Here is a 26,071-nt window from a genome sequence, read left to right as displayed (position 1 = left end):
AAGTGAAAGGGTATTATTGTTGACGAATCTGCTACATGAATGTCATGATTTCAAGAGCCTCCGATACAGTAATGCAGAGAAAATGTAAATGTGCACAATAAAGTAAAGTACTGCTAAGGCGTTGGCTGCATTCTCCCGTAAGTTTATATAAGTAGCAACCATAGCTGGGCCTTCCCTCACAGTCAGCATTAAAGGACCAGTTGGAGCTTGTGCTGCCTGCTGGTTGAGGTTTCCTCGTTGTTATATGCACTGTACAGAGAATGACTTGCCCTGTATATTTTGAAGCACCTTACACTGTGAGCTCCTGTCTTGCGACTGCAACAACTTCAGACTTGGCTAGAAAAGCTCTGAGGGGTCCTTCACACTTAAGCTGACACCTGAGCCTCGTGTGTTTGTTCACTCCATTTTTACCATCCTAGGACAGCGGAAGGAGAAAGATGTTGGCTCCGTTAGGTTTAGTCAGAGGAGTCAGCAAATCATCAAAGCTTAAAACTGAAATGAGGGTCCTGTTTATGAGAAGGCAAAGCTCCAACATTCAGATGGCAGCAGGCAGCTACTAAAGCAACTGTGCGTCGTGACAGTAAGTATCGCTCCTGTTTAAATAAGTGAATTAATTTATTCATTTTTGTACATGAAAACGTATACAATTCCAGGTAGCATTACAGTTAGATTAACAAAAGCTAGTTAGCAAAAAGAAAATACAAAACTAAAACTCATCTGTTAATACAGAAGGGAAGTTCCAAAACCATGTGATTCCAATTCGGTGATATTCCATGAAATGTGTTTAGAAAAAAGAAAATCAAGTGATTCTATAAAATCGTATCTAAGGCAGATTCTGTTGTCCATTGATTTTAAACATTTGGATAGAGGGAAAAACCTGAGATCTATACCCAAAAGCTATTCTCTGCAGAAGAGACATACACCGTAGTTTGCTTTTTGTGGCAAACAGTAAATATAATGGTTACTATAAAAGTTGTGCTGTACATGAGCTGTAGTGCAGGTCACTTTCATATTCATATTAAGTGCCTATAAAGGCAATAAAGGTCTAACAAAATATACAAAGTCTGAAAAGGTGAGACTGTTTAAAGCATTAATTGCATACATATTGCACACTATAGTGAATACTCATGGTTCAAAACAGAAAGATGGTGTGTTTACCAGTTCTGACATGATGAACCACATTGGAATGAGAAAAAAAAAGTCGAGAGAAAAGTGTTAACCAGTTGTCGGATTAGCACAAGGTGAGATGCAGGTCCTCCGCTGCTGGTGTCTGCTCTCAAGCCTCCAGCACTTCACTCACTTCTTACTGGTCCCGAGACTCATAAAGAAGTTTTGTTGCCTGATGTGAAAGCAGAAAATTACTGTCAAACTAATTCCCTCCACAAACGGCACAGCAAGCAGCTGCAGCTTCTGTTTTCTTAAAAACAAGGCCTTAAAAATCTGCACATTAAGAAGAACAAAAAGCAAGCGAGCTCCAAGGGCTGCAGACTCCCTACTGCAAAGCACCTGGCAACTACTTTTCTTCAGCCTTCTGTAAGTTTTGCCTCCCTTGCCAGTTCTTACCTTATGCATAGCTGCCAGCCAGCTCGCTGACAGCTTCTTGTTAGAGCTGAAGTCTTCACTGGCCGTAAACTTCATCTGTGTCAGCTCCTCTGATCCCGGTACTTTATACTGCAGAATCATACCTACGGCACGGGAATTGCCTCCTGAAAACAACAGAGAACGTAGAAATCCTGAATAGCACCAACTGAATCAACAGAACCTCTTTTAGATAATAATCATGTTTGAGGAGAGCATCTTAGCACTGAGTTCTAAGCACTGACAACTGCAGGTGAACTAACAGGTGCAGCATCAGGGGAGGCAGTGACACAAGGTGGACAAAGGGATGTGGAACGTGCAGATGCAGCGTTGCTTCCTTCTCTCCTGCCATCGCTGAGGCACAATTGGTGAAACCACTGATTGCACACACTGAGAAAACCCTCATATTTCAATAGATACCACAGGTATTACAGGTGTCCAGTAAGACCGGTATCAAATGGGGATCCTTCCTTGATCCAAATCCTGCAGCATTTGAGGATTTGGCAAGAGTAGCTGGCAATGGGCAACAATGTCATTTATTTCCTGCAGGAAATCCCTTACGAAAGACATTGTTCCGACAGCAGGGCCAGAGCAAGGTGCTTGTGTCTCTCCAGCTGCACAGAAATTAAGATCAACCAAAGCAAATGCACAGAAATGGAACAGCTTTGTTTAGAACTGCACATCACATTCACTCTGTTGGGGAGCTCATTTACTAAAGTAGCAGAGCAGAAACTAAAGGCACAGGAAAAGCACACACACACAGGAGGACAAAAACCACCTGCTGGAGCAGAAAGGGTCCTGGAGGCCACTGCCCTCATAGCCAGAGACCGATGTGATCAAAGCACACCGTGTTTACAAACAGTGACTTCCTCCTCCTGTGGGACAGGCTGCAGTTCACCATCTTCATCACTGTCTGCTGCATCTACCCCCTGTCCAACTAACTGCCATGTACTGGACAACAATACACAGGAAATACATGACTCATTTCTGGTGTAGAGCATTCAGGAAACCTCTGCTGAAGGAGGGTGATGTGCAAAGCTGTGTGCCACTACAGAGAATGTCTCTGTCCTCTACAGGGGCAGCCAATAGCACACGTGGTCTAAAAAAGGACTTGAGTGTTGTAGTTCACCTCCAAAGAGTTACAAAAACAATCATTCTCAGTTTAATAAATAGATGGGAAGGAATAATGAGGACTAGGACATAAGCTGAATAGACACGCATCAAGCAATGAGGTGACACTGCATAGGAAAGCAGACGGGAGGGGGTGATAACAGCATGCTGGAGGGAGCTGTGCTCACAAAAGGTCCTGGTGATACCTTCAGTAATGTGCTGGCTCTCCAGAAGGCTGGTGTAAGTGTGAATATCTTTTTCTACCATCAAGAAGGAAGGCAGGCAGGCAAAAAGATAAAGCAATCAGAAGAGCAATGAACAAGAAATTCCAGGAGCATTAAGCAACTCAGCAACACGTTGGGTTGATTCGATTATCAAGTTCACTCAAGTTAACGTGCTGTACCCATAGACTGTCCAATTAAAGATGCCACCAGCGACAGAGATGTTGCTAATGAGTAACCATTAGAATTCCTGACCCCGTTTCTTCTCATTTCAATGAAATCATGTTCTAGTTCATCCTAAAATACTATGAAATGTGTCATGAGATGCGGCAGCAAGTAACTGCCTTCTGATAAAGATGTTACCTGTTTAATTTGGCCACCCCTTCATCCTGAATGAAATTAAGAGCACATCATTTCAGGTTTTTAAACCGTTTCTCTCTTACTCTCCTCTGAGCTGTTTGTATAGAATAGAAACCTGGCTGGACTCTGAAACAGAAGCCAGGACTGAAAGTTCCCTCCCACGAGCTTCTTATTCAATAGGTTGAAGTTCAGCCAAGTGAAAGGACCTTTACTTTGGTATACCAAGAAATTCCCTCGTGTCAGAGCTCTAAAGTCATTGCTGAATTCTGAGGGCTCCCCTGAAATCCCAGCAGCCACATAGAAGAGTTTCCATGCACAACATTATTCCAGCAGCTGCTGTAAATAACACACACCAGAACTACCAGTAACCCAAAAATGTCTGGCTTGGACAGTAATTACAGCTTCACATTGTTCTTAATAGTTAATTTGTATGAAATTACCTCCAGGAGTGAATCCCTCTGTAAGTATCTGAACAGTTGAAATCTGTACAATTTCAATCTCATAATGGCTGTTCCCATCCAAAACCAGGTATCTTCAGAACAAAAGAAAAAATAAATTAATTATCAATTTTCTTGTCAACAGTATCAAATCCAAATCAAACGTTTGGATTTCTATATAGAAATAGCACTTGGGAACACAGCTGTATTGCTATCAACCGTCCTCACCTCTGGTTGTTGGAGAGCCGACAGACCATGAGCTCCGACTTATCCGACGTGCCCAGAGTTACAAAGAACGTAGCACCTGGAAAGAACAGCTTCAGTAATTGATTGCACTATTTAGGAAGGAATATGGAAGTATCAATAACTAACTGTTACTCCCTGCACCTACAGCACTGAGCATATAAAGTCCTTAAGATAAATCCTTGAAAAGTGAGAACAGGTTTGAAGATGGCAAAAACAAAGCAGTTATTGTGTCTAAATTACACCGAAGAATCAATAGCGGGATGTGACTGTCAGCTGTGTGCTTAACAGATACGAAACAACACCTTTGCCAGTGCTGAAGACAACCTCAGCCTTACTGCGAGGTCAGCAAACTTCTGCCTTCATCTTATGTTTCCCACCTGCTCCAAACAGCTCTTTTGACATCGGGAAAGTCGTCTTAGTATTGAAGTGATTCATGAATTAAAGCAGACATCACACCCACCACTTCATTTCCTCCATGCCTCATACTCCCTCTATTGCCTAATCCCGATAGTGCTGGGCTGGGAAATAATACTAACGCAGAGCGGTGCCAAACAGCCTGTGATCCACTGGCATGGCCCAAAGCACACAGCCCCACAGCTTCACATGCCTTTATTGCACGTCGCTTTAATGCTGTGCAGAAGTGCCCTGCCACCAATCACACCCATGTGCCATGGACAAGATCAAAGCTCACAGATAAAGCTTGAAAATAAAGCACAATGTGTCATCAACAAGAAAATCTAAATATCTCTGGTGTTCAGCATCCTCGTCCTCATTCAGTGCAACAGAAATGCAGCCAAAAGATGGACTCCTTTAATCAAATACCAACTGCACACATCAGTCCTCAGCACTGAAGTGTTGTTTCTAATGACTTGTTCTCCGTCAATAAGCCGGTGATACAGAATTAAGTGGCAAACAAGAAAACACCAAGGAAGTGTTTTAAAGACAGCAAATTGCAGCGCAACAGCTTGAGGAGAGGAATTAACCTCACTGCTTATCAGATATCTTTTTTAACACAGCGTTTTTATCGATGTAAGCGAGATGAAAACAACGTCTACGCGCAGTCAGTACTTGCCATTCATGAGCACTTTAAGCTGTTTGTCATAGAACTCTGTTTCTTTCTGTGAGATGAGGGCACACTCAGCACACTGGCGCACAGGGTCCACAAAGCACATGCGAGGCAGAGGCACTTTTTTACTGCAGCACTTGTCACAGAAGCACTTTCCACATCTCCGGCAGTGATGCTGAGCGTGAGAGAATGTTTCATTCATTTAATGAATAAATGGTGAGGGAATAACGTGCTAAAGTTCGTAGATTAAACATCCTCCTACCCAACAACCTCAAGTTTCTCAGCTGTGAAATATTCACATGGAAGGGACAGGACAGCAGCCAATGGGTAAATGGCAATTAGCTGCTGTAGTGGTGGGAAGAGCTCTCTGAATCACAGAATGACCCGGGTTGGAAGGGACCTCAAGGATCATGTAGTTACAACCCCCTGCCTGGCAGGGCCACCAAACATACACATTTACTAGATCAGGTTGCCCAGGGCCCCATCCAACCTGGTCTTTGCAAGCTTTCAGCAGTTCAGAGAACCATAGAATGGCCTGGGTTGTAAAGGACCACAATATCCATCTGGTCTCAACCCCCTGCTGTGTGCAGGGTCACCAACCAGCAGCCCAGGCTGCCCAGAGCCACATCCAGCCTGGCCTTGGATGCCTGCAGGGATGGGGCATCCACAGCCTCCTTGGGCAACCTGTTCCAGTGCGTCACCACCCTCTGGGTGAAAAACTTCCTCCTAATCTCTGACCTAAACCTCCCCTGTCTCAGTTGATCACAACGTGTCAGAACAAGCGTTCCCAGGTGAGCAGGACCTGCTTTGTGGCTCACAGCGAGTCTCAGCTGCTTGACACAAGGACGCGATGTGCTGCAGTTCTGATCACTGTTAACCTTCCAAGTACGACATGGTCCTATGAAGTACTGCTACACTTGGCTACCTCCATTTACTTCCCAAAGTTAACACAAGCAGCCTAATGAATTACAGCTTTGCAGCCACTCTGTCTGCTTCAAGATCTCTCCTTCCTTCTGTTATAACATCCATTGCTCTTGGCATTAAATTCTACTCAATCATCTACATTTTATACCAGCAGCCCATACAGGCACACTGCAGCAGTGAAAGCTTTGTGTTTGGTCGATGTCTCTTACCTTTCTGGTTATGAAGTCGAATTTCGTATCGCACTGCATACACCGCGGGCACTAAGAAAACAGAACAGATTAACATTAACCTGTAACATCTGCCAACATCATCCACCACCCTGCAGCCAGGCCATCATAGTGTTAAGCTGAATGATGCTTAAAGCAGCAGCAGAGGAGCACAATGCAGGCACATTTCAGTTCCTTGTCACTCCAGTTTAATGCAAAGCATTAATGCAAAGCATCCACACACCTGAACCAAAGGCTGCACAGGTCAGACAGTGCCAGCAGTGCTGGAATGGAGCAGAACAACCACGCTGCGATGTCTGCTCAGAACAGAACTACAAGTGCTTCCCTATTGTTTATGTAACCCCACACACAGCGCAGCCCGGCCGTTCCCGCTGACCCCCTTTGTCCCGTTACCTCCCTGTCGGGCACCCAGGGCGGCTCGTCCAGCCCGAACGGGCTCCTGGCGTTGCGCTGCTCGGGCACCATCCTCAGCCCGCTCACTGACCGCACCAGCTTCTTGGCGTCGCGCGCCTCACAGCCCGACATCTTACCGCCACCCCTTAGGACTGGCAGCGCCGCCAGCCAATGACCTCTCGGCCCGCTCGGGACGGGCGAGGCTCTCGGCCAATAGGAAGCGGTTCCTCGCCGGTCCCCGCCCTCCCGCTCGAGAGGACCAATCCCGTATCGCTGTGGGCTGGAGGCGGGGTTTGTTCCTCGCCCCTCTCGGGACTCGCTGCACAACCCGGAAGTGAGGGGAGGCCGGGCAGAGATAGGCTAGCAACAGGTGACGTAAGAGCGGGCTGCCCGCCCATTGGCTGCGGAGCCTGCGGCGCGGAGGGTGTAAGGGCCTGTTGGGGGGGGGGGGGGGGGGGGGGGGTGAGGCGCTGAGGTGATCTCGGGTTCGCTGTCGTAAAGGCAGTGCGCGCGACAGTGCCGCGCTTTACGGCACTGTGTGGTTACGGCGCTAACCCGGTGGTGACGGTGCTGTGGGACCCGCCATGTTGGCACCGACAGCCCGCATTGAACCGTGTGTTACTGCGGCTGTGTCCGGCTGGGGGTATCACCGCCCCCCGATGCTGAGCTCAGCGCTGGGCCGGGCCGGGACATGGACTGGGACCAGTTCGACCTGAACCCGAAGGTGATCGCGGCCCTTAAGAAAGGTAACGCGCCCTGCATGGGGTGTGAAGTGATGAGTGAGTTCTGTGGGGTCCTGTGGCAGCTCAGTGCACAGGATACAATAGTGTGCTGTGTGACCTGAAGGAAACCAGCAGCGGGATGTCAGGAAGCTGCTGTGTGTGACTGTGTTGGGGTGCTGGTATCTGTGTGTGACTGTGTTGGGGTGCTGGTATCTGTGTGTGACTGATGGGATGCTGGTATCTGTGTGTGACTGTGTTGGGGTGCTGGTATCTGTATGTGACTGATGGGATGCTGCTATTTGTGGTGTTGATGAGCTTCTCTCTGTTCCAGCCGACATCAAGTCCATGCAGGAGCTGTTACATCTCTCCGGAGCCGACCTGCAGAGGCTGCTCAAGTTGCCCAGTGCGGATGTGGGGCATCTGCTGAGAACGGTCTGCCGTGCTCTGAGGAAGGACCGTGTGCTCACAGGTGGGGAATACAATAGGAACAACGTGCTGTTAAGGCTGCAAACACTGCTGGCCCTGCAGAAACACTGCTGGCCCTGCAGACACACTGCTGGCCCTGCAGAGATGCTCCAAGTGACTTTTTCCTTCTTTCTGTTTGATTTCAAAACCCACGCAGCTCTTCAGCTCTACCAAGACAAGGATTGTTTCTCCTCCCAGTGCCAGAAGCTCAGCCTGGGCTGTTCGGTGCTTGATGATTTGTTGAAGGGTGGCATCCCTTTAGTGGGGATCACAGAACTTGCTGGGGAGAGTTCTGCTGGGAAGACTCAGATTGGTTTGCAGCTGTGCCTTTGTGTGCAGTATCCTTACAGATACGGTGGATTGGAGTCGGGTAAGTATCGATATGTAAGTATTGATTGATTTGCCACTTGGAGGAATGTACTGAGGACACTATAGAATCACAGAATGGTTTGGTTTGAAAGGAGCCTGAAAGACCACACGGTTTCACCCCTCTGCCATGGGCTGGTTGCCCCCCACCAGCTCAGGCTGCCCAGGGCTCCATCCATCCTGGCCTTGGGCTCCTCCAGGGATGGGGCACCCACAGCTCTGTGCAGCAGTGCCAGGGCCTCACTGCCCTTACATGGAAGGATTTATTCTTACATGGAAGGATTTACTCCCAGTGCCATCGGTGTGATTTGGCAGCAGTGTTACTCTTCCTTCCGTTCCACACTGGGTTTAATATAATGGGCAGAAATTACACTTTAGCTGACCTTACTTTGGTTTAAGTGATGTCATTAATCAGAACCGAAGCAGATATATTCCATTCAGTTCCTTCCTGTGTTAAACTGCACTCTGTGCCACTCTGTGGTGGGATCTGGAGTGCTGTAATGTGGGCACCTCAGTTAAATTAGAACCTTTTGGTCTCTTTCAGCGTGGTCAGAAATTAATTACTACTTTGGGAGTCCGGGTTTTTATCCCATTTACCAAAGTTGTACTTTAGTGACAGGTAACAAATAGCTCTTGTCAGGCTTTTAGATGCTGAACTGTAGCAGCAAAGTGTGAATTACCAACTTCAGGCTTTGTGGCCTTTCCATGTTTTTTACAACAGGCAAGTTTGGGATTGCTGCTTGAGAACAGCAACGTTTTAGAGGTGGGCAAGGTGCAGAAAGCTGATGTGCTGCATGGTCTCCTTCCCCCTTAGATGGAAATGGTGAATTGCATTTCTTTAGGCAGTCTAGATCTATTGTGTACTTCCTTCGCTTAACTTCATGCTAATCCTGTTTACAGTTCTCGAATGCTGGCAGTAAACCAAGCAATGAGGACACCCTTTGCCTCAAGGTTTTCTTTCTGCTATTCCAAGAACGTCAGTTATGGTCTATTGCATATTGGCTGAACCTATTTTCCATGCCCATATTCACGAGTAACACATGAATGCAAAGTGACGTGCAAATCCCTATTAGAATTCTGAATTAGAACCAGCAGCAAACGTTTTCTTCTTGTTAACCAGGCAGGTTTGGTGCGTGGCAGGTCAGGTTCATTTTGTCTGCATGGAGGAATGGAGTGACACCCTTCTGCTCCACACACACAGGCACCGTATGGTCAGACTGGTCTTTCCAAAGCAGATGCTCTCTCTGTAAGTCAGTATCTGTGGTAAAGAAATGTCCGTCTGCCTGAATTAGGCAGCGCTGTGCTAATCAGCTGTGAATAGGAATGGTAGCTGGGTAGTGCAGAGTGCATTCATTTAGCCTGAAGATACCTCAGCACAAGTTAGCCTGGCTTTCATTAGTTTGATATTCTACGTTGCAAGCTATAATTGGTTTATTGGAGCACATATTGATGCTGAATACATGTAACATCACATTTGTTGTAGAGGTTTCTCTTGCTGATGTTTGAGAAACTGAAAATCTGACTGGGAGGATGAGAACTGCAGGGATTTCTATAAGAAATTTCTTCACATTCTATAAGAATTCACTTCACTGCTCGGCAGTGGTGCAGGAGGAGCGTCACCTAGTGGATTGCTGGGGAGCACACAGGGAAACTGTAAGTCACGCTGCAGTAACAGAGGATTCCTTCTTGATTGCAGGAGCTGTCTACGTTTGTACAGAGGACGCATTCCCAAGTAAGCGTTTGCAGCAGCTGATAGCTCAGCAGCATAAGTTGCGTGCAGATGTGCCACCTGAAATCATACAGCGGATCAGGTTTGGGAACAGTATCTTTGTTGAGCACGCAGCAGACCTGGTAGGTAACAGCACAGCTTACAGATACATGATCATAATGCTGTAATCCAGGAACCAGAGGAAGTTCTTTGTTGCAGGAGACCAAAGAGGCTGCATGTTATCCCCAGCTATTTTATTCACAGATCCAAAACGTAGGAGTCTCTATGGAGAAAATCAACTCTATCCCAGCCAAGATGTCTTTTATGTTGTAATGTTTATATTTTTGAGGGGGGAAAATAACCAAGAAAGAACAGTTAGTTTAATAGAATGAGTCTTACTGCAAATCAAACTCGAGAATCACAGTTGAGTTGTAAAAGCTGCAGGGAGCTGAAGGCTATTGTTTAATTCTTGCTGTGTTTGATGCTGCTTTTACCTGGTGGCAGCAATCAGGAGAACTGAGACTCACACAATCACCTTTTCTGCCCTCATTGAAACAAATTGGCCAGAAGTTGAGAGTGTCACCATGTGCTTGTTCTCCTTTATATCCAGCTGCTGTACACCACTGTTAGAGACGAGACCCCAGGCTGCAAGGGTCTCATCTCCGTTCTGTTCTAACGCTGTTTGCATTCTGGGCACAGGACACCTTCCACAACTGCATTACAAAGAGAATCTCTTTCCTGCTCACGAGAGGCGTGGTGCGGTTGGTGGTCATCGATTCCATTGCTGCTTTGTTTCGATGTGAATTTGGGGCTTCGGATTCTGTTCTGAAGGCTCGTTATTTGCAGACATTTGGAGCTCAGCTCCACGGCTTAAGCACCAGATTCAGGACTCCAATAATGTGCATTAATCAGGTATGGCATCAATGTGAACATCCTTCAAGGCTGCATTCTGATGGGTGTGGATGTGTTAAATAAATTCATATATGCTACAGCTACCACAGCTTTTAGTTTGCTTTGAAAGAATATGGGTTTTTCTAACTTGGCCCAATAACCTGAATTTTGTTGGTGTTGCTCCCTGCCCTTCTGTTTGCTGGTATCGAATGCACAACAGCAGCTCAGCCACACGTGTTGTTGTTCTGCTGCAGGTGACCGATGCTGTGAGCGAGTCAGAAGCTGCACCGTGTGGCTACAGGTGAGTCATCCACCACAGAAACAGAGCAGTGCTGTGCAGGGCACCATTTAACCACCAGCACAATCTACTGATGTGCATTAACAGCAGTGGTGCATTATGCAGCAGTACTGGATTAAACTAGAAGCTACATCACTGTGTCTCAGTAGAGCAGTTCCAATGGAATTTTGTTCCAACAGAAGCCAAAATGTTCCATATGAAATTGATACATACAGAAATCTGCACTGCTTCCTTTATAGCGCTGCTGACAGCAGAGTCTTTCCAGCACTTGGAATAACCTGGGCAAATCAGCTGCTAATGAGACTGATGGTCAGCAGGGTGCCACAGCCTGAACCAGCACCTGGAGCTGCGTGCCACCACCCTGCAAGCGTCAGGACCTTAAGAGTCGTGTTTGCTCCTCATCTGCCTCCATCCTGCTGCTGCTTTACAGTAAAACTGGAAGGTGTGAGAGGAATGAAGTAAGCTCGTTCTGCAGGATCGGATCCTGTTCCAAAAGTGTGTTGAACCTGCTTTGCTTCAGGAAGGAGCATTAGTGAAATGAAATTCTTCCTACGGCAGAGGAAGGGATGTGAAATACATAAAGGGTGTCTGCCAATGACATCAAGTGTTCTTTCTACATTGTGCAGAGATGCTCTTTTTGTGTCCGGATGTATCCGTGAGATACGTGAGTAATCCTTGCTGCAAGGATTGAGTGGCACCTTCAGCTGTGTTCATCCACACAGCCCCTGCTCTTTTATCAGAGCTTCACAGGTTTCTCTCCCCATCTTCTGCTGACCTCATGAATAGTAATTGCTCTGGGTGCTTTTTGAAACCGTTGCTGCATTCAGGGTGAGGGACAGCTCAATGAACTTATTCATCCACACCTTCCAATGGCCTTAAAACTTGGTGTGCTCGGTGGGTGGCTGTTGCTATCAGTGGGTGACACTCACTTGTATCACATACCTGTTAAGCTTTCACACGTTTCCCATCTCCCCCCTCCTCCCCAGGTCACCCAGCCTGTATTTGTAAGCGACCACAATCATTTATTACATTATTTTTTTAAAATAAAACCCAACAATGAAGCTTTTAAGTCTTTGTGTCCTCAATTGAAGGAAAAAAGACATCAGGTTGCAGTAGCTTATCACCACAAGTCCTCAGTCTTCAAATGCTGATGTTTCATGCTGCATAGCTACCACTAGAATTACTCTCCTATTTGCTGGCCCACCTCCCAGTACATTGCTCATCCTATTGTAATAGGTGGTGGATTGTAGTTTTATTTATATTATATACCATATATATATATATATATATATATATATATATGTGCCTCTCTGGGCATTGCATTCAGAGCCCGGCTACTGTCTACCTTAAGGCTCAGCAGTAGTAGCTGTGGTTTCTGCCCCTTCTGCCAGCCACACTCAGCACCAGTCTGAGATCCAACACGCAGCACAAAAGAATGGCTTTGGGGGTATGAAGAGCAGACACGGCTGTTGCTTTGGGGAAGCATCTGCCCCGCTCAGTCTGGTGTTAACGCTGCTGAAACACACAAGCTTTAATAAATGCAGTTTAGGAACTTTCCCTTTATACAGCTTTATTCATCTTTGGATTTCACAACTGAGATTTGTTTCTATACAGGAAAGATGGAACTAATTTTTACACAGATTTACACTGTAGAATGTGCTGGATACACTCATTTTGACCCTGTGAGAGCATTTTAAATACTTTATTTTCTACCCTTTGAAGCTTCAAATGAATCAGCAGCTCTGTGCTGTATTTCAGCGAGGTCTGGGAACAGACTGCTCACAAGGTAAAAAGAGCCGTGGTGGATGTATTTAGAAGACAGACGTAGTAAAACACAAACCAATCTCATTCCAAGTGGCAACGACAGGGAATGCTCTTAGTAACAACTGCCATTTGTTCTGGGACCTCCACACTGGATTTCTTCCATTGCTGTAACCAACAGTAATGAGACACGCAGAGCAAAATGCTGCACCTTAAAGCTGGGCTTAGAAAGGTTTAAGTCTGTACTCAGACATGAAATCCACACATCAAAATGTATATACATATAAAACCAAAACTATTTTCCTCAAAATGACAAATCAACATTAAAAATAGTTATTTCTTCACTACTGACCTGGACCCATCAGAGCACAGAGAACCGTCTGGAAAACTTCAAAGGTAAATGTTCCAAATCTACCTGCAAACCACTTAGGAAAACCCCAACAACATTCAACTATATACAATACAAACATTCCTATGAAGGCTACGGCAGGAGCAGAGAGAAAGGCAGCTTTGTGCCCATCGTTTGCATACAACTGTTCCTATGTGCAGCTCAACGGCCTCAGTGATGCACTGCAAACAGGAGCGGCACTGGCTTAACCTCAACTCCCTGTAACCTGTATAATGAAGTTCAGCATTACTATTCCAAGCAAGGAATCGTGCCAGATTGAAAACCAGCAGCACTACCAAGGATACCACCATCCTGCCAAGATACCCGTCCATTCCTAAGGCCTGAAGTTTTCTGCTTTAGAGCTGTTGATTTCAGTTCAGTACTGAAGACGTCCAAGAATTAAACAGTTGGGTTTTTTGGTCTTGTACTTGAGCCTGTACTTGTAGACCTGCTGGCTACAACCAGAACAGAGGAAATTCAGAAAGAAAATCCCACATAAAAGCAAACTAAGAAGCCCACCTGAAACTGCAGTGTGTGAGCCAGGCCATGGCAGGAGCTGATTCCTGATGGGAACACAAGGACTTCAAGTTGACTCTGCGTTTGGTTTTGCATGCTAAGAGTTCCTCTCTCACTACCAACAGCACAGCGGCTCACAGCTGTACAACCTTCTCTAAGTGCCCGGCCATCATCTTTTGGGATTTAGGAAATTGGGGTTTATTTTCTAGAAAACTAAGTAAGAATTGTTAGAGCTACAGCGTACTCAATAATGCAGATTTATCTTCCAACACAATTTGAAACATAAGAGTTTAACAGATGTAAAAGCACCGTACTGGTCAAACCAGCAACAGTAAGAGCTGTGTGCAGCCCTCAGTGAGAAACAGCACACACTCTGGCCGTGCATCCAACATACATTTGATCATTAACACAGTTCTGTGTTTACGCTTTTGAGTCTATGAAGAACAACCTTTCAATGCTGACAACAAAACTGCTGAAAATATTCCATTTCTTTCAAGCAGCTCCTTATTACCAAACTCAGTTCTGTGTCCAATTTTCTTTCTTTCTTTTTTCCTTTTTTTATTGTTTTTAAAGGAAGTTAGGCTTCTATAAACACCTCAAAGTGAAACACTTCACTCTACAGAACACTTACAAGGCGCACTGAGCCACTCCTAGAGCAGTAGCACTGTACTGCTGTGGGTCAGAGAGACGCCCTGGGGTGTTTGCAGGCAGAGGAACTGCCTACAGGCCAGCACAGGGCACAGCCACCCTGGTTAAGGAACCAGCACAGGGCTCCATGCAGTGCCCAGCCTGAAGAGACCCAAACATACCAGTGGGTGCACAGAGCGCATTTTGCTTCAGGGAAAAATAAGTATATATTAGATATATATATATATATATTTAATATAAAAAGCTCTTTAATAAAAGACTAAAACTCAAGAGTCTACATTATATGAGTATATATCGTTAACGTCACTGAGCAACAACTTGTTCTTGCTCAGGTTCATTAATGAATTGCACTACTCTGTGCTAAACTTCTACATATTAGCAGCATCGTATCTCACCATCTCTAATGTGTCCTTGCAGCAGGTGCACCACGTGCAGCTTTCTTTAGAGAGATGCTGACACGGTACCCCCTGGTAAACATAGGCGAGTGCATTCCATACGCAGCGGTACGCGACAGTCACTGCAACACAGCTCAGAACCAGATGCCAAAGCAGATGGATACTTCTAAGAAGTACTAACTCTAAGAGACCGTTCAACACTACAACTTGCCTCCTGGCTCCCTCAGTCAGTGCTGACCCTGGATGGCTATTCCAGCCTTCACTAAGTTTGTTCTGTGTTTTCTAACTCACAACTACGACCACAAATACGTTTTACTCTTTTTTTAAACACCTTTTCATCCAACTTCACACAAATAAAAGTTGTTACAAAAGATGAACAAAATCACAAGCTTTGCGGAAAAGAAAACACTGGTGTCTATGGAATACTTAAAACTTACATACTGGGTTGCAGCAGCAGTCCTTTATACAAACAGCATAAATGTAAGTCGATGTAACACGGCTGCGTGGCCAAATGAGTTGGTGTGGCCATCCTGCGCTTCCACCGAGGCCCTTCATGTTGGAGCGGTCCTTTGCTCAGCAGCTGCTCCCAGCGCAGCAGCCCGGCCTGCAGCTGCAGCTCCTGCTGCCATCAGCTGTTGTGGAGAAAGGCGGCATTTGGGATCAGCACGGGGAACACTGGAGCACTTGGAGCATGCAGAGAATAGGGCCGAGTTCCAGTGGACAAGCGAGAAAGTCAACCTGAGGCGTGGCGTTTCCCCAGGAGCAACAGCAGCTGCCCTGGGACTGATGCAGTCCAGAACTTCAGAATCCTTCCACCACACGAGACAAAGGGCAAAACGTTTTCCTTTTGTCCTCGTCAGCTCAAACTGTCCTATCTCCATCCATTATTGTGCCCTAAGACTTTTATCAACAGGTATCTAAGTTATGGTCACAGGAATTCCTATTCGTGCTATATGTAACGTAACCCCAGTCATCTCCTATAAAACGTGTTAGCTCGATCTAGTGGTTAAGTAATCCATGTCTAAGTGCTGTTTTGCTAGCTAAGATCTTTAACATCAACATAATCAGCGGAGCAATGGACAGCCCCACCAATACAGTGCGTTCAGTTCGAATGGATACAGTAATGCACACGACTTATCCTTTCCTCCAGCACTGCACACATTTACTACCACACATTTCACTTTGCCCTCATTTTCAAACATCTCTGCCTTCTGCTATGCTTTAAATGTGTTTGCATTTTGACAGTTGTTGGGCTGCTGTCTTACTCAGACCTCCTAAAGAAATCAACGTAAGTAACATGAATGGGAGCAGTGCAATGAGCAATATATACCTATACAGTTTTCTCTTAGAAGAAAATACCCACTTATGCCACGTTTTAAATTATCCCTATTTAGAAAAGTAATAACAGCAGTCCTTTGCAAAACAGAAAGATAAAACACCTATGAACTATGCGTTCCTATACATAATGATGAGGAACCAAAGCTTTGAAGATCTCAGTGCTTCTTTATTCACAAAGGAATATTAGCTAGCTTCTCTCCAAGCATCTCAATGCGCCAAATCAGTTTGACTGACACTCAGAGCTCTCGAGTCTGTCAGACAATTATTTCGTTCCTGTGTGAAGGGGGGAAAAACACACAAAAAGTAAATTATGCAGCTGTCCGGATAGTTCAAGCAAACAAAATTACTAACAGGAAAAAAAACCCACAAGGAACCAGAGAGAATTGACCTCACAACGTCGTGTTAAGGGACCTGCATACTCTAACGACCATCTTTTTCCCCAGCTTTCAACTACTGCTACTGCGCAGCTGTACTGAGACCAGCACACCCCCTGAAATCCTAACCCAGATCCTACCATGAACAGGAATATCCATCTGTGGGAACCACCACAAGTGTCTGCAGTGGGTGAACTAGAAGTCAACACTTCATTGACAAATGCAGTGAGTACACAAGTAATAAATAATTCTTCTCGAAGTAGCATCGATTAAATAGTGAGAATTTAGTGGCACTCAGGACATGACAGCTGGAAACCCTAGCACTGTCACTACAAAGATTTACTCTTTATCCTGATGGATGTTTTCTTTTTTTTTGGCTAAAGTTCACACTATGCAAAGACTTGCACACATTTCACACTACAGAAACCTCTGCAGTACTTTAGTTGGAGGTAACAACAAAACCTGTAAGCCTTTCAATAGCAATATGAGAGTCACAGATTGGGCTTTCTTGCTACTTTAGGACAAATAACGAGGAATATCCTCAGGTGCAGTTTCATTAGTACAGAAGCAATTACACTTCCCTAAAATTAGTGTTGGTTATGGCGTTAGTAAAATGCACAACGCTGTTTAGGACGTAGGACATTGCTAGCTTAGTTGACAATGTAGGAAACAACAGCTTATTAAGGGAAAAACAGAAAATGGGAAGCAGCAATCGGGCACATCATATGGAGTTTAGCTTTTGTTTTAGCGAAGCATAACACAGGTCAGACAAACTTTCAGAGACTGTTCCTCTGCACCCTCAGAAATAACTGAGGTGGTGTTTAAGGAAATCTGAATACGTACAGAGGTCAGGACTGCGGGGCCCTTCTCAATAAAGATGCTGAAGAAAAAAACACTTTGAACCTCAGCTTTAGAAGTTCATGGGTTGGTTGTTTTTTGGTCTAAATGTCTAAAGTACATAATCTTCCATTTTAATAGCGAGACTAACCCAGAGACTGCTTGGTACCATGAAAACCAATGCTTTTTACTCAAGACTTGAACACTTCCTTACATTTAAATATAGTTCACAAGAAGTGTTACTGAATGAAGCATTAAGCATATGCTTTCAATATCTTACTCAAGTAGGATTTTGTCAATCACACAGGAGTTTGTTATTCTATTATTTGCGGTAATACTGTATCCCAAACCCTACTAATATCATCTATTTTGGTAAGAACATTGTAGGGCTTCTTACTTGAAAGTGATCTTCAGCAGCCTTGCCACCCATGTTAAGAACATTCAGAGAACTGGCACGCTTCATGCTGCAACCAGGACAGTGAACATGCAAGGATAAACCCATCAGAACAGCTGAATACTAACAGCTCTAAAAACACAAGTATAACAATGACCAATGCACAGTTAAGGGAGTTATAACAAAGCACCCAAAGTGATCTGAGGAAAACTCTTTAAGATGATTATATGATTCAAATACTACATCCAGTTATAATTACATAAGAAATCAATTACAGGCTCCTCAGAGCTTAAACGCTTCAGGCAATGGATTTAAACGGCAATTCAAAATAAAATCTCAATTTTTTTTTTAAAGCACATCAAATTAATACACTCACTTAACACTAATTGTTAATTACCTAATCCTCAATTTCATATTTAACGCAGCTTGTTTTAAAAACTAAACATTCTGATAGTTCAGGAGAAAGTGGTGAAATTCATAGACTGTCACATAGGCAGCTTTGGAAAAGCTAAACCAAATATGAGCTGAGTCCCTTCTGCCCTGTTTACATCAGTGTGCAGAGTCCATCATTTCAAAAAACGTTTTAGAACATTTCATTGTATGCATTTCATAGCGAAGGGAAATGAGATGGCAGCTGCTGCTAACTGGGGTCGTGCTTTAACAATGCTTTGAGCAGCAGCAGCAGCCCTACAATGCTGTACTGAAAGCAACAGGTGAGCAAAAAACACCACCAGGATCACCTACACACAAGCTACTGACAGTCAAAATATCGCTGCATTGGCAGCAATATCTACTACTGTCTGAGGTGAGGATTTGTCCATGGAGGCTGTGGACGCCCCATCCCTGCAGGTGTTCACGGCCAGGTTGGATGGGGCTCTGAGCAACCTGGTCTAGTGCCTATAGCATGGGATTGGAACTAGATGATCTTAAAGGTCCTTTACGGTCCTTTCCAACCCAAGTTTCCCCAACATGTACAACATAAAACAAAAATATTTTAAAGTGTGTGTAACAAAACCCCAGATTAGTCTCAAGCTTCACAGTGATAGCCTCAATCCCAAAGAGGCTGTGCACTATTCTGAATGCCAGAGGTTGGCCTTGATTTCTGACAAGCTCTTTATGGAGTTAAAAGCTCCTAAATGAGAGCTTTGAATGCATGCTGGTGAACTCCTGATGGCAGAATTAAGCAGCTGCCACCTACATCTTTACTACGGGCCCGACAAAGCTCCCCAGGCCTTCCAATCACATGGAGAGGTTTATCCATACACTTCACACCAGACTTAACCCAGACTGTCTTTGACTGCCAACAGTCAAAGTGAAGCACGTGGTTTAAATGCTTTCATAAAGCAAAGGCTAAGCAGAATAACGAACCAAAACACTGACGAACACAGGCAACAGATGCTGCACAACACAGACCTATTGGTTTTTTTCTTAGCATTTCAAAAGCTGGGGCACACACAATTTAAAATATTTGACATGAGTGTTAGCAACAGCAAAGCAAAGACTCATGCATGGCATATGCCTTCCCTTTCCTTAAGGAAACGTGTGCAAGAGTTATAAAGGGAAGGCAAAGCCAGTTAATCAATAAAACACAAATATCACATAAAGTCCTCGTGAAAAAGAGTGCAAAGGTTTATAGAAATAATTCCACTGGTACAATTTTTAAGCCCACGCTGAAGTATATATTAATAAAAACCAAAAGCCCACTTTGTTGTTAATCTCTCATGAGATACTTTTGTTGTTACAAATCAAGCACTTTGCGAAGAATTAACCTTTAATTAGGAAACACATTAGGACTTCTGAAGCTGTATCTTCCAGTGGACAGTTCTTAGTTCTCAGTTAGAAAACAAAGAACAGATTTCTTATCTTAAACAACACAGAAGGCTTTTTGACAGTAATTCCCCTGGTATATTTTCCACTATACTTTCCTTCTGCATCAAGCTGCAAGATGAAAAGTCTTTCTTTCGTGATGTGAATGTATTTCTCTCTGTGCACTTCTCATTTAGAATCAGACTATCACTGGCAATTACTATTTACAGAAGCGCAGCACAAGCAGCAGGTGTAAATAAACATCAGATTGAAGTTGAGGGGCAGGGTTTAGTGGGAAGTATCAGTGATAGGAGGATGGTTGGACTGGATGATCTTGGAGGCCTCTTCCAACCTCGGAGAATCTATGAGTGACCTTCAGAGACACCAGCAGCAAATGCAGAGGTAACACTGATAATGCCTGGAGTGGCTGACTTGGCAAAATTGACTTCTATGTATGCAATGGCACCTTAGCTAATTTTAATAACATACTCAAGCGTAAATTAAGATTTAAAAGGTTCTGTATCTCACATGGACACAAGTTCTGATATTTGTCAACACACTCAACAAGTATACCTACATAAAAGGCTGCCAATGCAACACATTGAATGCAAGTTCTAAGAACACACTGTTCTTGGAGTACTGCACTGAGTTCTAAAACCAGGAATATTTTGTCAGAAAGGAAAAGCAAGGAACATGTTGTCATCTTTCCAAATTAAGTTCCTACCAATGTCTCCATCTGAGGTGATAGAGAACCTGAAGAATAATGAGCATTATGTGGGTAGACCACTTCTTCACTGGTCAAATAACGTTACAGAAGTGCAGACAACAAAAAAGGAGAGCAGCTTTTTCAGGATGCTGCAAAGCCAAATGTCTTAACTCCAATTTTCTATACCTATCTGCAGTTGGAGTAACTACCTGATGAAAGTTACCTCTCTAATACAGAAACCAAAGAATAAAACTTGGTCTTTTAAGAAACTGAAGACTTGAAAAAGTCTCACACGAAAGAAAAAAGAAAATGCAAAATTAGGACTGAATTTGTATTTATATTGATAAAGAATATGCCTGTACTATGATGTATGAACTTTAGGTAGAAATAAGAAATGCCAAGCAAGTTATAGTAATGCTAATACTTAAACCAAGAACATTCCTTTTATTCTTTCCCGTCTTGCCTCTGCACGCTGCCCCTAAACCCATTTCACATCTGTGTACTTCTCCCTCCTATTTATGCGTATTTCACAGTTTATTCACAACCTATCATCACAGAGACAGTTATCAATTACATATCAGTAAATACATAGGGAGTTTGGACTTTGATTCAGTGCCTTCAAACTACATCTGTGACAGCTCAGAGCAAAATGGCAATTACAAATTTGGAAAATCAGATCAAGCTGAAGATCAAGCAGGTGTGTGAGGAACAGAATTAAACAGACTGATTTCCTAGAAATCTACACAGATCCACATCATTAATCATACTGTAACAAAAACAGTTTTAAAAGTCTTAATGCCACCGACTTCACTTTGGTTAAAATGCTCATGAGATGCACCAATAGGTTCAAGTTTTTCCAACATTCTCCTCTGCTCTGAGTGAGAAGGGCTCAAGTCAGTAATGCACTTATACACAGAGCAACGTAGAAATATATTAAGCTGTAGGAATGATAGCTTACTGTATTCTAGCTTTACCAACCTTTATTAACTTTATCACTGTGTGAAAAGGGGTATTTTGTTGTTTACTAACATTGACCAATAATTTTAAAAGGCCTTTTTGTTCAAGTGGCTAAAGCATCAAAAAGGAAAAAGGCGTTTAAAAAACTGAGTTAACCCTCAAAAGCAAACATAATTCCTCAGACGTTAAAGAACTTCAATAATTTGCTTAAGAAAAGATTCTCTATTTTCAGTTTCTTTATGATATTATTCTAGGTGACATGCGGTTAGCTAAGCAGAGAAGAAAATACTGTCCTAGGTACTGCGCTAGGCTACAGCAGGAGCACAGAACAAGGGCACACCAGCACAGCTAAGGAGAGATAATTACCCTGGATTCTTGGGTTCACTGTCTCGTGAACTTCCTCCCTTCAGCTTTCTAACCAGCTTCTCGCTGCTGCGTCTAATGGAAGCTCGAAGTTTGCTAAAGGAACCACTGCGTTTTAAAGATCCAGTGCCATCCTGAAAAAAATTGAACAGATGTGAAACTGCGAGAGTCCGTAGCCCTCCCCCAAACCTGGTTCCAAAGTGTCTATTGCTATAAATATAGACGTGGTACAATTACTTAAGTACAGAATACTACAGAGCTACAACTTTACCAATCCAAATTGGTTTCTTCCATCAAACTGTACCAAAGATTTCTGAAACGTGAAGACATTCTCAAGTGATGATTCATAATAAATAGAAATAAGCCACCACGACGTGTCAAACCATTCACCGTCACCATGGCACCATTTCGTGTGAGCACACTGTGTTCAACATAGTACAAGCCCCAAGCAAAAGCATTCCAGTCTAGGAAAAAACTGTTTTATTTTTTTTTTTCTGAGCATCTACATTATTTGCAAACATGTTCAATCAATCCTAACATCACTGATCAGAGACGTTAATGGTTAAATTCCTGTGCATCATTTTAACTCTCACCAAGGCAAATGTAAAACACGTCAGAAATGCATTTTCTATACGCTGCATTCATGTTTTACACTGCTGTGCTCATCCAAAGCTTCCAGCCGAGCACAAGTTTATTTTTTAATGTTTTATTCTTAAAATAATAATAAAAAAAAACAAAACAGTTTAGTGAGATTAGAAGTGACCACCTCCTACTGCAGAGATACCCTACGTGACTATGAGAGGAAGAGTTGCAGAAGAAAGCAAAGTGCTATTGAGCAGACAAAGACAGACACCTGAGTTGGAGTGAGTTTATTAGAAGTTAGAAAGACAAATACACAAATCACTGAACACCAAGATTAGTAGAGAAAAGCATATTTGCCAAAATTTCACACGAAGACTAAACAGCAATGCTACTTTAGAATAATCATAAGTGAAGACATCCAGAGTTCCATATTGATGTTAACCATGTAATAGGTCTCTAAATACATTTTAAAGCACTTGGAGAACATGCCTTACTTTTAAGGGTTCGGGTTGTTTGGTTTTTTTTCCTCCTGTAAAAATCACCATCATGCCATTTCAATAATATCTTGTGTGATACTTTTAACTACCTTTTTTTCCCATAGTGAACAGCTACTTATAAAGCTCATTGTTAATTCTTTACTAATGTATTACACAGCAAATGGTTGTAATAACATTTTGTATGACTAGATACATATTTGGCAAAGCTACACGTGTACAGAAATAGAAACCAAAAAGACACCAGCACTGAAGGAATGGCCAGTTTACAGGGAAGTGTAGCTCTGACAAGAATCTTAGGGGGGTTGCTAAAACACAGCAGTCAGTACTGGAGAGAGAAGTTAAAGCTTGAAGATGGTGCACGCCCTTCATGCAGGAGACAGTATAAGAATCACAAAAGGCATCTAGGCCTGTCAGAAACGGAGAGAGAAAAACTGAATGAAACTGTTGGGAACAATTCAACAGTTTTCACTTTTGTGCAGTTACGCTCACAGTATTTCTAGGTCACGCTCAAAACACTTTGTAGTTATTTTAGTTAACAGAGTAAGTTCTCAGTCTGCACTGAAGTACAGAGCGCAGGCCCTCACAGTACAGACTGTAGATGTGCATTTGCGCTTTGGCCTATAGCACTAATAGGCAACACGTAAATGAGCACGAATGATGCTGTGCTTTTTTAAGCTAGAATTGATACAAAATACGAACCATCTTTAAGAAGGGACAGCTTTAAACGTGACGTCTTATAAACAAATAAAGGATCTTTTTAGCTGATAAATGCAAAATAAATACATAAATAAATAAATAAAGGGGGAGGAAATAAAACCAGAAGGCGACAGAGCAAGGTGCATTCATTTCAGCTTTAACTTCTGTCAGGAATTTTCTTCAAACAAAACCAAAAGAAGAAAGGTTTTTCCCCAACCTCCAGACAAAACTCTGTTCACTCTTTTAAGGAATTAGAATCCACCTGAGCTGTCAATTCAGTCTCACAAATGGCAGCTGGAACAACACAGTCATCACAGTGACCCTTGGAAATGGCAAGATGTCTCGCTGCAAAGTGACTGGAAGATCCCAATGTAACCAAAGAGTACATGTGGATCATACTAAATTGCAAACCTTTGTCACTGTTTTAAACATATACTTCTGTTTGGCAGGACTGAATAAACTTAAGTTGAAAATTTCAGTTAGAAGTATTGGATCAAAAGGAAAGGTAATTATTCCTATGTTCTTAAATTAGTGATTTTGTAGTAGTTGTAATGATCCAGACAACAAAGGCAGGACAAATTTGGTAGGTACAGGGGCTAACTTTTATTATTCTAACTCGCACATTCAGAATAAGCAAGATTTTGGGAACTTCAAATCTGAAATAAAAGCATCTCGCTTTGAAGATAAACACTTTCTCTAAGACTAAAAAACACCTTCAAATCAGGAGTTCAGGCTAAAAAAATACCTAAATCCATTCTAAGTAAAACCAACAAAAGCCCACAGAGATGTCAATTTCTGTGGCAAAAGTTTTATTGCCAATTTTTGCTACTGTTGCTTTCAGCTTATATGTGGTAGCAAAATTTACTGCTTTCATTTCACACCTTGAAGTAGACTTGCGTTCTCAAAAGCCTGTCTTGAAGTTTATGGGTTAGAGAAATAAAAGATATTTCCTCCCACTGAAAACATGACCTTAATCTCTGTCATACCATGAAGACTTTGAGCTGTCCTCCAACTGGCTGCAAAATCAGTTGACAAACATTGCAGTCACATGTACTCACTGATATCTTCTTAAAAGTCATGCAGAAGGGCATAACACTATTTGCTTCTTAAGAAAGTGACAGCAACAAAAGAAGATGCAAATACACTCAAGTAAGAATTCTTGAGGTAGAAAAGCAAACCTAAATTGATTCTAAGGGGAACTCCTGAGATTTCTACTTTCTAATCTTTTAAGACAAAGTAATTCACTGCACTTTAAGTATCTTCTGTTCACTTGGACTTCTTAAGTAACACATAAACATGCACTGCACAACCTTACCGGTTCTCATCTGCCTGAAAAAAATATTATAAAATTATACCTTGTGAAACAGAATATTTTGTCTGGAGGAAACACATGAGGGTAAATAAAACTACGCCATATACGTACAGGGAAGAACAGCACTGAGATAGAAACACTAGCAGGGTAGAGGGAGAGAGAGTTGCCCACTTTATGTAAAACATGTAATATAAGATTTCTTAAAGGGAAGAAAACTGTAAATAAAATTAAAAAAAAAAGATCACAATAAAGCAATGCCATTTCAACACACTAAAATTGAGAAGTTTGCCTTGAGAGGTCAAAATTGAATTTTTTTAGATACTGAGTTTCACTGAAATATTGACCTAGAAATACTGTCTGTTGTTTTACCGGAAGGCTCATTCAATCCAAAACCTGCATGCTTGTTTAATTCATGTCAATAGCAGAAAGAAGTTTCATCTGTTTAGAACTTATTGTCATGCAAAGTACAGCAGAAATTAAGGGAGGAGTACAGTACACAGTTCTAGCAATGAATGGGCACAATTAGAGTTAAAAAAAAAAGAAAAAAGAGTTATCCAACCTTACTTTGAGTTTATTAATGATGCAGTATTATTCACAATAGATGCTGATTGACTGTCTTGGCACTGAGAACACCAATGCCAAGAAAAAAAGAATGAGACAAGATCAAAAGATGGAAAGTACGTTCCCCTTAGAAACTAAACCCAAATGTTTCATCAAGGTTTCTTTGGACCTGCAACGTTTTTAATGTGTGGCTTTATACAAACAAACAAGGATTGCTACTCTAAGAGAAATGAAACTTCAGAAGACTCAGTATTGCAAAGTAGGCTACTTCCCCTCTCACAAAGCAAAAGCACACAAGCACATTGCCTTTATAAATCAACAGTATTTTCAGCAGAACTAAAGCTGGGAGTTAGTTATCAATGCAATAGATATCCTATGGCTAACAGTGGGATAAAGCATGGGAAAGCTGGTGACAGAAGCAAACAAGTTCATAAATCTGATCTATCAACTGGAAGGTTGCACTGACTTGGAAAAAAAAACATAACAGTGGTAAAAGCATGCATATGTGAACATACCATACACGTAGTTTTACTTTGTGACATTCTGCATTGCACAGTGAGGCCAACACATGGGAAACAAATAAGAACAAGCTCTGACTCCAATCAAATTTGAGCATTGGAATGTAATATTAATATTTTGGTTAAGAAATGTGAAATTGTCAGGCTTTTGTGATGGCACTGCATATTAAGGCAGATTGTGCAACAGCTTGTAAAGTTAGGCTGTTTCTTCTAACAAGTTGTATAAGGTGGAGATCGGTATTAGATTAATATTAGGCTACTCAATTTACTTTAAGGTCTCTAATACTTTATACATCTCCATAGCAAATACTTTTGTATTCCAACAGATGCAGTACTTTTAAATAAACATATAAAATACAGGAAAATACAACATAAACAAGACAGAAGTAAAAGCAGAAGTTAATTGCCAG

General features: G+C 42.7%; 3 protein-coding genes across 9 annotated transcripts in view; 1 reads left to right on the top strand and 2 right to left on the bottom strand.

The window, feature by feature from the left end:
* Positions 1-591: 591 nt before the first annotated feature.
* Positions 592-6,731, bottom strand: ZFYVE21 (zinc finger FYVE-type containing 21). Of its 2 annotated transcripts, XM_015865540.2 has the most exons (8): positions 6,563-6,731; positions 6,152-6,202; positions 5,025-5,193; positions 3,935-4,010; positions 3,710-3,801; positions 2,895-2,948; positions 1,564-1,706; positions 592-1,339 (listed from the first exon to the last, which is right to left on the bottom strand). In XM_015865540.2, the coding sequence occupies exons 1-8, from the start codon at positions 6,692-6,694 to the stop codon at positions 1,304-1,306; spliced, it is 753 nt and encodes a 250-aa protein (XP_015721026.1). In that variant the 5' UTR covers positions 6,695-6,731; the 3' UTR covers positions 592-1,303. The 2 variants fall into 2 exon arrangements, with proteins under 2 accessions (XP_015721026.1, XP_015721027.1); XM_015865541.2 differs by lacking the exon at positions 2,895-2,948 and having other exon boundaries at positions 6,563-6,730.
* Positions 6,732-7,093: 362 nt separating this feature from the next.
* On the top strand, positions 7,094-12,081 carry XRCC3 (X-ray repair cross complementing 3). The gene is made up of 7 exons (XM_015865502.2): positions 7,094-7,308; positions 7,616-7,753; positions 7,907-8,119; positions 9,812-9,966; positions 10,523-10,735; positions 10,969-11,015; positions 11,252-12,081. The coding sequence occupies exons 1-7, from the start codon at positions 7,254-7,256 to the stop codon at positions 11,472-11,474; spliced, it is 1,044 nt and encodes a 347-aa protein (XP_015720988.1). The 5' UTR covers positions 7,094-7,253; the 3' UTR covers positions 11,475-12,081.
* A 475-nt stretch (positions 12,082-12,556) lies between these two features.
* Positions 12,557-26,071, bottom strand: part of KLC1 (kinesin light chain 1) — a 36,449-nt gene continuing 22,934 nt past the window's right edge. For 2 of the 6 annotated variants that reach the window (XM_015865500.2, XM_015865494.2), the window contains exons 14-16: positions 21,499-21,629; positions 17,667-17,733; positions 12,557-16,331 (exon numbers count right to left, since the gene is read on the bottom strand). In XM_015865500.2, the coding sequence (XP_015720986.1) occupies positions 16,266-16,331; positions 17,667-17,733; positions 21,499-21,629 (264 nt within the window). In that variant the 3' untranslated portion in view covers positions 12,557-16,265. Of the gene's footprint in view, positions 16,332-17,666; positions 17,734-21,498; positions 21,630-22,349; positions 22,982-26,071 lie in introns of those variants that run through there. The other 4 variants (XM_015865495.1, XM_015865496.1, XM_015865497.2 and 1 more) reach the window with 2 other exon arrangements.

The sequence above is a fragment of the Coturnix japonica genome, chromosome 5 (genome assembly GCF_001577835.2).
Source record: "Coturnix japonica isolate 7356 chromosome 5, Coturnix japonica 2.1, whole genome shotgun sequence".
NCBI classification, from domain to species: domain Eukaryota; kingdom Metazoa; phylum Chordata; class Aves; order Galliformes; family Phasianidae; genus Coturnix; species Coturnix japonica.
This window is presented reverse-complemented; position numbering and strand designations above follow the sequence as displayed.

What these genes read in the sequence shown, in the direction of transcription:
- ZFYVE21 (XM_015865540.2), bottom strand. Translation starts at nt 6,694, where the DNA reads ATGTCGGGCTGTGAGGCGCGCGACGCCAAGAAGCTGGTGCGGTCAGTG. An exon ending in TCGACTTCATAACCAGAAAG is followed by an intron (nt 5,194 to 6,151) that starts GTAAGAGACATC and finishes TCTCACGCTCAG; the next exon opens with CATCACTGCCGGAGATGTGG. An exon ending in AGAGGGATTCACTCCTGGAG is followed by an intron (nt 2,949 to 3,709) that starts GTAATTTCATAC and finishes TCTTGATGGTAG; the next exon opens with AAAAAGATATTCACACTTAC.
- XRCC3 (XM_015865502.2), top strand. Translation starts at nt 7,254, where the DNA reads ATGGACTGGGACCAGTTCGACCTGAACCCGAAGGTGATCGCGGCCCTT. An exon ending in GATCGCGGCCCTTAAGAAAG is followed by an intron (nt 7,309 to 7,615) that starts GTAACGCGCCCT and finishes TCTCTGTTCCAG; the next exon opens with CCGACATCAAGTCCATGCAG. An exon ending in ATACGGTGGATTGGAGTCGG is followed by an intron (nt 8,120 to 9,811) that starts GTAAGTATCGAT and finishes TCTTGATTGCAG; the next exon opens with GAGCTGTCTACGTTTGTACA.